This window comes from Oryx dammah, unplaced genomic scaffold (assembly GCF_014754425.2).
Source record: "Oryx dammah isolate SB20612 unplaced genomic scaffold, SCBI_Odam_1.1 HiC_scaffold_28, whole genome shotgun sequence".
In the NCBI taxonomy this organism is placed as follows: Eukaryota; Metazoa; Chordata; class Mammalia; order Artiodactyla; family Bovidae; genus Oryx; species Oryx dammah.
Genome location: NW_024070212.1, coordinates 56,939,465 through 56,952,716, shown reverse-complemented (window position 1 = coordinate 56,952,716; position 13,252 = coordinate 56,939,465). Strand labels below are relative to the sequence as shown.

At 41.1% G+C, this 13,252-nt stretch overlaps 1 protein-coding gene across 1 annotated transcript in view; it reads right to left on the bottom strand.

Annotated features, from left to right (window-relative positions):
• SYDE2 (synapse defective Rho GTPase homolog 2) overlaps positions 1-11,291 on the bottom strand; it is a 40,456-nt gene extending 29,165 nt beyond the window's left edge. The window contains exons 1-2 of the mRNA XM_040232425.1: positions 10,565-11,291; positions 1,157-1,852 (exon numbers count right to left, since the gene is read on the bottom strand). Of these exons, the coding sequence (XP_040088359.1) occupies positions 1,157-1,852; positions 10,565-11,276 (1,408 nt within the window). The 5' untranslated portion in view covers positions 11,277-11,291. The remainder of the gene's footprint in view (positions 1-1,156; positions 1,853-10,564) is intronic.
• Positions 11,292-13,252: the final 1,961 nt, after the last annotated feature.

The following is a 13,252-nucleotide window of genomic DNA, read 5'->3' as shown; positions in this document are numbered from 1 at the left end:
ACCTGCTACACTCCACATAGTTGAATATTCTGTATCATTTGAAATTTTCTAAATGAAAATCCCTTGATATAAAAACTGCTTTCTAAACAACACTTAATAATTGCAACTAAAAGTGTTTAGGGTTTCCCTTATAGCTCAGTTGGTAAAGAATCCGCCTGCAATGCAGGAGACCCTGGTATGATCCCTGGATTGGGAAGATCCACTGGAGAAGGGATAGGCTACCCACTCTTAGTACTCTTGGGCTTCCCTTGTGGCTCAGCTGGTAAAGAATCTGCCTGCAATGTGAGAGATCTGGGTTCAATCCTTGGGTTGGGAATATCCCCTGGAGAAGGGAAAGGCTACCCATTCTAGGATTCTGCCCTGGGTCTCAAAGAGTCAGACATGACTGAGCGAATTTCACTTCACTTCAAAAGTGCTTATGCTCTGTTTTCTAGGTACAACATCTGGGACTAAATTTAAAAAGAAGCACAACAGAAATCAAAGAAGAATAAAACCATTAGGTTGAACTATATGAAATATCAGGTTTTTTTCAGGTCAAAAGCTGTTAAATATTGGCAATTTCATATGGTTCAACTTAATATATATTCAGTTACTTCCTTTCTGGGTTCCGTATCTACTGTAGCACCTATTTGCAAAATATTTACTTTCACCTCTGGTCTCTTTTTCTCTTCTTCTTTTCCTTTGTTTCTGAGGAAATGTAGGCACAAAAGTGAAAACTAATGACTACTAGTATACTGAACACAGAATTTTGCACCTGTGGCCAGGCTAGGTGTGAATGAATGAATACATGAAGGAAGCAAAACAAGACATACACAAAGAATACATCTTTTCCGGTCCCCGTGACTCCATTCTTTCAACTAAGGGAAAAGTGATTACTGCCTCGATGGACAGACATATTAAACCACACCATACACACTAAAAGTTGGTGTAGGATTCCAGCTCCTTCACCCCTTACAAAACCAAGTCTGTGATTGGAATAATTAAATCAGCATGTACATAAAAGTGTTTATAAATCTTTTTGAGTTTTAGTTTCATGAAAATACATTCACATTGTAAGGAAAGGTTCAAGGCTACAATAAACATCTATACTTAGTTTTAGATACTGCCAAAGAATTGAAAATGAAAGAAGAAATGGCAGATATATGATCATCTTTACCTGAAAAAGGAGATTTCAACATGGGACTGTCCTCTATAATTATACGTTCTTGCATCTTGTGTCTATGCCTTTGCTTGTACTGCTGCACAAACTCTGTGGGACAGATGGAATCTACAGGATTTACCTCGTTTGACTGTGCGGTCTGAACATTGCCTGTGTGTTCAGAAGAGCAGAGCAAGTCTTCAGTGTACTGCTCTGCTTTCATTAGGTTACTGCCAGATAATACTCCCAAACTGACGTCAGGAAATTTCAGAACAGCAGAGTCTGTCTCACCAAAACTCAAGGCATTTGAAATACCAAAGTCATCATCCTCAGGAATGGGGTTGTACCATATTTCTCCTTCATCATCTGCATCATTTTCCTCATTAAAGTCTAATGAACAGTTTCTTGATAATGAAGAATTTGTAGCATTATACACCATATACGTACAATATTCTTCAGATGATTTGAGAAAAGGTTGTGACAGCTGCTGTTTAGGTAGAGAAATAGGTGAAACAGATAAATGACTTATATCTTGGCATTTCCTATTTTCTTCTTCCAAATTAAAAGATCTCAGAGTACTTTGATATAGCCAATTGCGTTTCTTTGACACAGTGATGCTGTTAAGTGGCTTATGACCCCTGAAGCCAATATTATCCTTCAGATCCTTAAGTTCCTTTCTCTTCATTGAAGACTCACAGACATTTTCAAATAAATCTGTTTCAAAGAAAAAAAGAAGGTAGAATATAATACCTCGCATACCAAGAAAGACATGTCACTTAAGACCAGTTATTAAAATACTATTTTTAAAAAGATAAAAAGAAAAAAAAGTGTAATATTAATCACAATCAGAGACTAAACTTAAATAAGAAAAACTTTGGATTTTCCACCTAAACATGATTTCTATTATTTAGTTATCAGGTACCGTAAGAATTCTTAAGAAAAACGATAAACAAACTTTGAAACCACCTTTATAAATATCACAGGGCTAAAACAGCTTTATCCTAAGCAAAACATGTTTTGTAAAAAGCTTGTATAGAATGCTTGGTACACAGCAAGCCTTTAATTAATATGAGTAACTTTCAACTCAATACTACAAGAACTTTAGAAACTACAAAGTGATATTATTACTTTTTCACAGAAAGATTAATAAAATCTTTTAAAAATAAATCTAAAGATTGAATAAATCTTTCAAAATAAATGTACCTCATTTATTACTAAGTGTCTTACTGATTATTGAAATTTCAAAATCACATTTGTTTTCTAACCACATAATGCAGTAGCAACTCATACAGAGTTTAAGTTCTAAATATCTAGAGCAAAAATAAAAATTAAAAATCCCTAGAAGGCCCTTGATTAGGACTAAGTATCCTGTCTCACAATAAACACAACACAGCTATATTACTGATAGGCACAAGCTTAAGTAGCAAGAATACAAGAATGAACAAAATGGTCCCTGCCCTTAAGGAATTCATAGCCCAATGTAGAACATCAAATACTTAGATATGTGCATGTATTAATATAATGGATAAGACTCTAAAAATGTATAACATTAATTCCATATAAAGGGGAAAATTTCTACACTTCCAAAAAGTCACATAAAGCCGGCTTCAGTGACAGTCAATAAACTAAATATATTTTGTCCACAGTGGAAACAGTGTCAGACTTTATTTTTTTGGGCTCCAAAATCACTGCAGATGGTGACTGCAGCCATGAAATTAAAAGATGCTTACTCCTTGGAAGAAAAGTTATGACCAACCTAGACACTATATTCAAAAGCAGAGACATTACTTTGCGGACTAGTCAAGTCTAGTCAAGGCTATGGTTTTTCCTGTGGTCATGTATGGATGTGAGAGCTGGACTGTGAAGAAGGCTGAGTGCTGAAGAATTGATGCTTTTGAACTGTGGTGTTGGAGAAGACTCTTGAGAGTCCCTTGGACTGCAAGGAGATCCAACCAGTCCCTTCTGAAGGAGATCAATCCTGGGATTTCTTTGGAAGGAATGATGCTGAAGCTGAAACTCCAGTACTTTGGCCACCTCATGCAAAGAGTTGACTCATTAGAAAAGACTTTGATGCTGGGAGGGATTGGGGGCAGGAGGAGAAGGGGATGACAGAGGATGAGATGGCTGGATGGCATCACTGACTCGATGGATGTGAGTCTGAGTGAACTCCAGGAGTTGGTGATGGACAGAGAGGCCTGGCGTGCTGCGATTCATGGGGTTGCAAAGAGTTGGACACGACTGAGCGACTGAACTGAACTGAACTGAACTGATGCTAATTTACTATGCATAAATAATTAAAACAAAACCATATTTCTAATTTTAAGATCATGCCAGGTTTGTAAACTATGATCTGTGCTACTTTGAGTGCGTATACGGTTGATTCATTTTAGTATTACAGCAAGTAAAATATAGTAGTCTAGTAACAGAGAGTGACAAAAACACATTAAACTTTGAGGAGCTTAACAACAACCAAAAAATTTGGTTCATGTATAATAAAGGTTTTCAGTAACCTCCCTTCTACTGAAAAAAACATTTGAAAATGTAAATTTGCCCTTTTTATAACCCTAAATGTTACCTAATCAAGCAGATTAATTTAAAAACAAAACAAAGCCTTAAACACAAACTGGGCTTCAAGTTCAATTAGTTCCAGAGGCAAGAATAGAGGAACAGACTTAGAAGGGAAGAAATCTCCCATGAATGCCTACTATGTCAGATATTTATTTACTCAAGAAATATTTACTGAGTGCCTATTATGTGGCAGGAACAAGAGATAAAGCAATAAGAAAGCCCTTAACATCCTTTAACCCACCACAGTAATTCTGAGACAGGTTGAATTAGTTCCATAAGCTTCAAACATATGAGGAATATGGTCAAGGTACTAGCCCTAGGATTCAAACTTAAGTCTGTCTTTAACTTATATGCAGAGTACATCATGAGAAATGCTGGGGTGGAAGAAACATAAGCTGGAATCAAGATTGCTGGGAGAAATATCAATAGCCTCAGATATGCAGATGACACCACCCTTATGGCAGAAAGTGAAGAGGAACTCAAAAGCCTCTTGATGAAAGTGAAAGAGGAGAGTGAAAAAGTTGGCTTAAAGCTCAACATTCAGAAAATGAAGATCATGGCATCCGGTCCCATCACTTCATGGGAAATAGATGGGGAAACAGTGGAAACAGTGGCTGACTTTATTTTGGGAGGCTCCAAAATCAATGCAGGTGGTGATTGCAACCATGAAATTAAAAGACGCTTACTCCTTGGAAGGAAAGTTATGACCAACCTAGATAGTATATTGAAAAGCAGAGATATTACTTTGCCAACAAACCATGCTCTCACCTGTCTCCCCCACAGCATGCCAGCTACTAAAAGTAGGGAAGTAGGTGACCCTCCCTGAACATGATGATAGTATCAACCCAATTAACCTTATAGGGTGGCTCCTAGGATTAAGTAAGGTATTGTTTAAAATACTTTGAAACTATATAGTACTACTCAGAAAAGTCAAGTAACTTGCCTGAGATCATCTATTGGTAAATGGAAGAGGCAGCACTCAAACCGATTACAGAGTCTACAGGAGCACACCAGGACTACTACCTCCTCCACTCTCCCAGAATCTAACATGCAAACATTTGATAGATATTCAATAAATATCTTGAATTAATTTAATTTACTTTAATCAATGAAACCTGAAGATTCAAGAGTTTGGTTCTGTCTCCTTTACACTTAAAATTAACAACAGTCCTGGACCTGTATCCAGAAAAGACAAAAACTCTAATTCAAAAAGAAACATGCAGCTTCATTTTCATAGCAGCACTATTTACAATAGCCAAGATATGGAAGCAATTAAAGCGTCCATCGACAGACAAATGGATAGGGAAGATGTAATGCATACATATGCAATAGAATATCACTTAGCCATAAAAAGAGTGAAATAATGCCACTTGTGGCAACATGGATGGACCTTTAGATTATCATATTAAGTGAAATAAGTCTAACAAATATGCCACCACTTATATGTGGAATCTAAAAAAATGATACAGGGACTTCCCTGGTGGTCGAGTGGTTAAGAATCTACCTGCCAATGCAGGGGACATGGCTTCAATCCCTGGTCCAGGAAGATCCCACATGTCCTGGAGCAACTAAGTCCATATGTGGGCTTATGAAGAGAAGCTCACACTCACTGCAACTTGAGAAAGCCCACCTGCAGCAACGAAGACCCAGCGCAGCCAAAAATAAAAAATTTTAAATTAAAAACAATTTTTAAATGATACAAATGAACTTTTATTTCTAAAACAGAAACAGCCTCACAGACACAAACTTATGATTACCAAAGGGGAAGGAGAGGTGGGATAAATTAGGAGTTTGCAATTCTGGCTGGAGAGTGATCTGCAATTGATCTGAAGTTGAGAAGGATAGCTTTAAGGAACACTGGGAACTGAACTAGAGGGCACCACTATAGGAGCACTTCTTTATTCTACTCATCTTTTCCTCTGTGCCTTTTTCGTCTTTTCCTCTCATGCCTTCTCCTTACTTTCAGAGAACTAAAAACAGTCTCAAAGTTCCCTTCTCTACTTTTCTATCCCCAAAGCTAGCATACAGCATTTTTTCTTAAGAGTTTTTATTGCTCCTAAAGTGGTGTCCTCTAGTTCAATTCCCAGTGTTCCTTAAGGCTGTCTTTCTCAACTTCAGATCACTATCCAGCCAGAATCTTAATGACTTGGGACAAGGCAATATTTTCACAAAGCTTGCTTGCCTTTCTCTTGGTAACAGCTAAGTGCCAGGCATGGTACCAAACGGATTATCTTTTTTCATCTTCACAGCAACCTGAAGACTGGGGCTATGCAAGGCTGAGTAACTTGTCCAAAGTCATAAGCCTGTTAAGTGGTAGATTTGATCAGAAACCCAAAATCTCTATTCTACTAGCCATTACATTATATGGCCTCCTCTCTTGCTGATTCTAAAATCTTTTACTTTTACTGGTGCAAGGCAAGACCAACACAGAGAGAACTGCTTATACTTGTCATAGATAAGTAGTAAGTATAAGTTCATGCTTACAAAACTGAAGCAGAAGGACTTCCCTGGTGGTCCAGTGGTTAAGAATCCACCTGCCAATGCAGGGGACATGGGTTCGATCCCTGGTCTGGGAAGATCCCACGGGCCGAAGAGCAACTAAGACCATGGGCCATAACTACTGAGCCCTCAGGCTGCAACTACTGAAGCGTGTGAAGCCTCTGTGCTCCACAACAAGAGAAGCCACCACAATGAAAAGGCTGCTCACCACAAGCACAACAGCAAAGACCCAGCACAGCCAAAAAAAAAAAAAAAAAAAAAAACTGAAGCAGAAAGAGCTCAAGCACTGTGCTCTAATAAAGGGGTTAGTATAAGTATCAAGTGCCAGAATAAAGTAGAATGCTTTTTCAAAACATTTAACAAAATATCAAGATAGGTGATTGGAGGTACCGAGAATTACAGAGCCTTACTATTCTAAACATGTATACCAAATAACATCTATACTGACAGTTTGTTAAAATGTAGAACCTCAAGGTCCCACCCTCACACATATTAAACCTTCATTTTAACAACCAATAGTCTTAGAGATTCTCAAAACATTAAGCCCCATTTAGAAATGTAGGACTTTCAAAAAGCAACACAACACTGTTTTCTGCTGAATTTGTAATTCTCAGTGTTTTCCTGCCACCAGCAACTCTGATGTTTTATGGCACTCTTCCCAAAACAAAAAAACAGAAACTAAAACATGGACCTGCTTGCTTCTGGGGCCACGACCGCAGAATTTCTAACAGAAGGATTTAGATGTAGAAGACAGACAAAAATTACTTGCCTACATAGTTTTACTAGTCTTGAAAGGGCTAATGCATGAAAGAATTTATTGGAAAAACCCATAAAGAAAATATAACTCATAAAGTTACAAAAATGGAGCTACATATATTTCAGAAAACAGAATTAGTAGGAATCTGCATTAAGTGTCAACTTCAATTTAAGATATAATGCACAAGATCATACCAGCTATTTAATACTACCTGTTACCTGCCCTAATTTTTCTTCTTTCACAGATCATGGAACAAGAAGAGTAGAGTCAAAGTAGGCTAATTGTTTTTTAAAGCAATAAAAGGCCAAGCTAGCTCAACTTGGAAAATAAACTTTTCCATTTACTTCTGAGTACTATCTGCTAATTAAATTTATAAAGACTTTGCCTGCAATGTGGGAGACCGGGGTTTGATCCCTGGGTCGGAAGATCCCCTGGAGAAGGAAATGGCAATCCACTCCAGCACTCTTGCCTGGAAAAGCCCATGGATGAAGGAGTCTGGTAGGCTACAGTCCATGGGGTCGCAAAGAGTCGGACACGACTGAGCGACTTCACTTCACTTCACTTCATAGTCAGTAAATAAATTTAAATTCCCTTTCACAGCTTGCAGAAACTTAACAGTATTTACTATGGAATGACTTTAGATTTCTTAAATAATCATCTCAACTAGTAACAAACTGGCCAATCTGTGAACACTACATTCTGCATCAAATCACTGGCAGCATTATAATATCAAAAATTTTAATGATTCTTAATAGGAGCCAGAAATCAAAACAGAAAAGCACTTTGGCTTCCATTTGTCATGTGGTCTCAAAAATTTCCAAAACACCTATGTAGACTAGGTATCTCTATCCCCCTATATAGTTGTTCTGTGTTATAAATTCTAACTATAACTGTATTTTGAAAGAAAATATCCTCACAAATCATATTGTATAGCAAAATGTGATAGAAACCTTTAGGCTATTTAACATCTTTATACAATCAAGAATGTACTGCTTCATCAGGACTGCCTGGTTAATTTTTTAGAAAACATGATTAAAAACAGAATCCAAGTAACCAATTTGAACTAATTAAAGGTAAAAGTGTAAAGTGGATATAGCAATTGATTCTATTCTAGGAGTCCCTCAACTTTTTTGCTACTTTGAGGAAGCTACTTATTTCCCATCTCCTCAATCCAAGCAATTTAAGAGAATTAATTAGATCAAACCTCTAAGGAAATTTAGAGTCCCTTTGCTTGTGTGCGTGCTCAGTCACTCAGTCATCCGACTCTTTGAGATCCCATGGAATTCTCCAGGCAAGAATACAGGAGTGGGTGTCATTTCCTCCTCAAGGGGATCTTCCCGATCCTGGGATGTAATTCAGGTTTCTTGAACTGCAGGCAGATTTTTTATCACTGAGAGATCGGGGAAGCCCATAAAGTTCCTTTGACCTTATATAAATAGGGATTTTGGAGTTATAAAGACTTGAGTTTGAATCCACACAATAGTTTGAACCTATATACTAGTATACATAAACGATATACTAGTTTAAATGACCTTGGGCAAAGTACTTAACCTCTTATTTTCTTTTGCTGTTGCTGTTCAATAATAGCTGTCATACTTTCATATTGGGGCGGGGGTGGGTGGTGGTGAGGGGATGGGGGTGTAATAAAGATTATAGGCAGATGCTTTAAAGTATCCAAAATATTTTCAGAAAATTCAACTAACCATCATAAAAAGCAATTTTTTAAAAAAGACTAAACTCTTCAAATCTATACTAGATATATAAACATTGCATAAAGTATTTTTAATCTTTCCTAAAAGATAAACTAATGATTTGAAAAGAAACAACATCTGAGTAAGTTTTTTAAACTAGAGGTTACCTAAACTTTTGTTTAGATTTCTTGTGAAATATCTAATTTATACTCAGTAAATATCTAATTTATATATAGAATCACATAGTAATTCTAATGTCATTTATTTTAAAATTAATTTCATTTCTCAATGAAAAAAGTCAATGAATTCATTCTTAAAAGTTACTGCATTTATTATTATTTTTTAAAAACTTGAATTTTTCCACAACAGCTGAGAATATTAAAAGCCATCAGATAGTAATGTTTAACCTTTGCAACAAAAGGGTAATACATATTTTACTGGAAGTTTTATACAGATTTTTGTTATTGCCAAAAGTTAACTGTCTTACAAAGAGTTAACTGTACCAAAATCAGTGGAGGTAAAGGTATAATAGCAATAAAATATAATAAATGATTACAAATACTTTACTACTGGAAATGAATACTTTAATATGAACTTAACATAAAGTACATCTCTCTTCACAAAAATCTGCATTCTACTATCTTTTTATTTAGGTGGAATGGAAAAAGTTTGAGGGAAAATTTTGACAGGTGTGGGTTAGAACTTCATAGATTCAAAAAAACTTTTCTAGTTTTGCATACACTTGAGGTGAATCATTTGACTTGTCTTCATTGTGTAATAAAAAGTTTTGTGAACTTTGTTTCTCCCCAGTTTTGTGTTTATTGGTTAAAAAAGTTAATGTGTACAAACCTAGCCCTGTAGGATTTGTAATTCTCACCAGGGAAACAGCCAAGTACTGTGAATACTTTTACATTTCAGCATTTAATATTTTTTAAATTATTACTAATATGTAAGTCATTATGTTCACTAGAAGTCTTTAAGAGTGTAATCCAAAAGATCATGTTGTTTTTGGCTCAGTTTGAAGGTACTTCTTTCACAAGAGAATTTTTTGTTATTTACAACTTCAGAGATTTCTAGAACTGATAATGTAAACCTTCAGTGAAAACTAAAAATCACACATACGAAACAGGGAGCATATTCTATTATTAGGACAAATATACTTTTTACAAATGACTTTAAATGTCCACACTTTCTTTAAAAATAACACATACTTTTCTTTTGATTAAAATCCAAGTGTCCTTCATTTTCCACAATAAGAAGATTATCTAGAGCTAGGTTTGGGGGTTAGGGAGGGGAGAGAAAGATGAAGAGAAGAAACAAGTGAAATCCTACCCGACTAAAAAAATTTTTTACTATGATAGTTTTTTCGGTTCACTTTGGCTTTGGGTTTTGGTTGTGTATATGTCTGTGTGCACGAACATAGGGTGGGGGAGAGTGAAGAGGTGTAATGACTAAAATGACAATTTAAAAAGCCCATAAAGTCTAACTTGGATCAAATTCAAATTCACAAACTCCACAAAAGTCTACAGTTCGCCTAGAGCTACAAAGAATAAAAATCAAGGCAGCACCGCCCAACTCTTAAATCCACTAAAAAGTGTGTGGTGAACTTAACCTTTACTCACTGTTGCGCTTAAGAGTAGGTAGGTACACTGGTTCTTAGAGAAGAAAAGACAAAAACCCCAAGTTCCTCATGCCACTGTCAAAAAAAAAAAATAAAAGCAAAAAACGAGAGAAGGTATGATCCTAGGTAACCGGGAAATCGTATTAGGCTGCCATTGACATGACACTCACTTTGGCACGGGCACGTACCTGTCTGCAAAACCATAACCTTCTTCTTCGCTCTAAAACCAAAGCCCGCTCGGTAAACTTTAAGGCTCAAAGAGTTAGCATGTTGATTGCAAGGCATCCTACCTGTCAGCGTAATTCTTTGGTCTGGAGGCACCGACAGGACCTGGCTTTCCCCCATTTTCAAAGCGCCCAGATTTGGAGAGGTTGCCTGAGCACCCGTGCCATCGGGGGGTGTCCTACGGGCGCGAGCCTTCATTCCCAAGGACAGCAGACGTCCTTTGTACATCCACTTCTGCAGCTTCTTGACTGTCACCGCGGGCGGCCTGAGGAAGGGGAGTCCCTCCTGGCCGTCCCCTTTGCCGCGGCTTCCCGTGGAGCGGCCAGGGTCCTCGGATCTGGGAAACCGGGGGCCCGAGGGCGCCGCGGCCCAGGCGCTGCCTCCGCTCCAGCCTTGCATCCCGCCTCCACGTGGCGGCGGCTGGTCCTGCTCCCCGCGCGTACCGCACCAGATCCAGCTGTCGCTCGGCCACCGCTGGAAGGGAGGCGTTTTGGCACCCACCTGGAGGCTGTCGAGACTTCTGCTGCAGGACAGCTGCATCCGAGGAGTCCGTGGGCGGCCTCCCCCCGACTCCCCAGGAGGCGACCGGGGCGGGGACACCTGCTGCCAAGGGCAGCCGCCGCCTCCGCGCTCCCAGTCTCGGGGGCAGGCTCGGCGGTCCGCCGCGCCGCAGGGGGAAGGCGGCTGGCCCGGAGCCCGGGCTCCCGCAGGACAACCGCGATCTGGCCAGCCCCGGTCGCCCCGCCGCGCGCCGGAGTCAGGGGGCAGGTCGTGCATGGCCTGGATCAGCAGATAATAGGCCTCTCGCAACTGGGTCTGCAGCCTGCCTGTCTCCAGGCGGCCGCCCTCCGCCCCCGGGGAGGAGCCCACGGCTAGGGGAGGCGGGGGCCACAGCTCCGCCTCCGCCCCCTCAGGCTTGGACGCAGGCTGGAAGTCTCCCGGCAGGTTCTCGTAGTAGTCGGCGTCTTCCTCCTCGTCCTCTCCGCTGCCCTCGGAGCCCGGCGGGGCGTACAGAGAGGCACGACTGAGCCCGCGGCCCGGGGGGGTGGCCTCCTTCCAGCCGCGCGGCGGAGGACCGAGCGCCCCCGACCTCTCCGGCTGCCCTCCCGGGACCCCCGCCTCAGGACCCCACGCCTGAGGCGACGGCGGGGGCCGCTCCAGGTTCGGCCGGGCTCCGCTGGCGCGCTCGCCTGAGGGGGCGTCCCGGGCACTACCCGCGTCTCCCTCGGCAGCCGAAGAGGCCGCCACGGTGGCTGCTGCGGCCGCCCGGAGACCGAGCCCCCCGGTCGCGTGGGGACCCCGTCTTCCCCGGAGCCTGGACAGCGTTTTCCTCAGAGGGTCCGTCATCACCCTCCGCCTCAGCAGCCAGGCTCGCCCCCGGTGCGGGGAGAACTCGGAGCCCCGCTCGCGAGAAAGCTGCGCTCGCGGAGGCGGCGGCGGCGGCGGCGGCGGCTCCCCATGACCGACGCTGGCCCTCTCGGGCTCCTCACATACTTGGCATAACTCTGCCGCGGCAAGGGTGGGGGAGGGCGGCGCCGCCTCAGAGCGCATGCCCCGCAGCTCCGGGCTGCGAAGGGGCGCGCGGGCTGCTGGTGCCGCGCTGAGTTCCCCAGGTGGGCGCACCGCGCTGGGCGAGGGGAGGCGGAGGGCGGAGAGGGAGGTGGGTGAGAGCTAAAAGACCGACGGATAAGAAAGTGAACGCGTCATGGGGGCTGGGAGAGGGATGCAGTGAGAGTCGAGGCGGGAAAAATAAGAAGCGGGAAGGTGAGTCTGAGCGGGAAGCTGCAGAATTCTGGTTGGGGAGACAGAGAAAGGGGAAGTGCCCTCCAGGCTGCCACTTCGTCACCTTAACCCCCCACCCCACCCCTCCATTGCCACCATTGCACGAGGCGTGTCTAATGCAAGTCCTAGCTTGAGAGAAAACAAAGATTGTTTTGACGGACAAGGTATGAGTACAGGTGTATCTCAGTGCAGTGTGTTCTAGAAACATTCTGAATCATTTTAATTGTACAGGGAGCTGGCTAGTTCAAGGAAATTTGCAGCGATTACTTTTCAGTTAGGACAATCTTTTTGTCCCAAAGATCACCATTGGTGTCTCTCTTTATAGGCTGTTTTTCTTTGTCTTTCAGTTAATGCATGCTAAAACAAAATTAATTCTGGCATAAACCAAAACTTGCAGAAAGGAGCCGCTAGTCTCCCCATCCCCTACTTAACACTTTCTTTTCATTAGAACTGGGATGAGAAACAACTGGATTGACATTTAGAAGCAATATTATTTGGAAATACCAACTCTCTCTCAAAAGCATTAAAATCCATGTTCTGTTTAACAGCTGTAAAATACCTTGTGTTGCCACAGATCGGTGGACATGTCTGTGGTTGATAAAAATCAATATGATTTAGGATTAAACTTTTCAGCGTTTATATGTTAGGACCTTTGAGTACCTCATACTACTAATTCCTAGTACAATACTTGCACCAAGTAAGTACTCAAGAAATACTTTTGAATAAATGAATGCTTGCATAATTCGATAAATATTTAGCTCTAACTTACCCTGTGTTCAACGATATATATCTATGTAAGTTCCTTTTTCTTTCTACAAGTCAAAGGCTCTAGCCTCTAGATGTGGTTTGATCTATATTACCTTAGAGCCGAGTCTACCTAGTCTCTGCATCCTGGAATAATTTTACCTGCATCTCTATTTGCAGAAATTTTAACCATCCTTAAGACTCCACTTGGCTGTCTTCTTCATGAA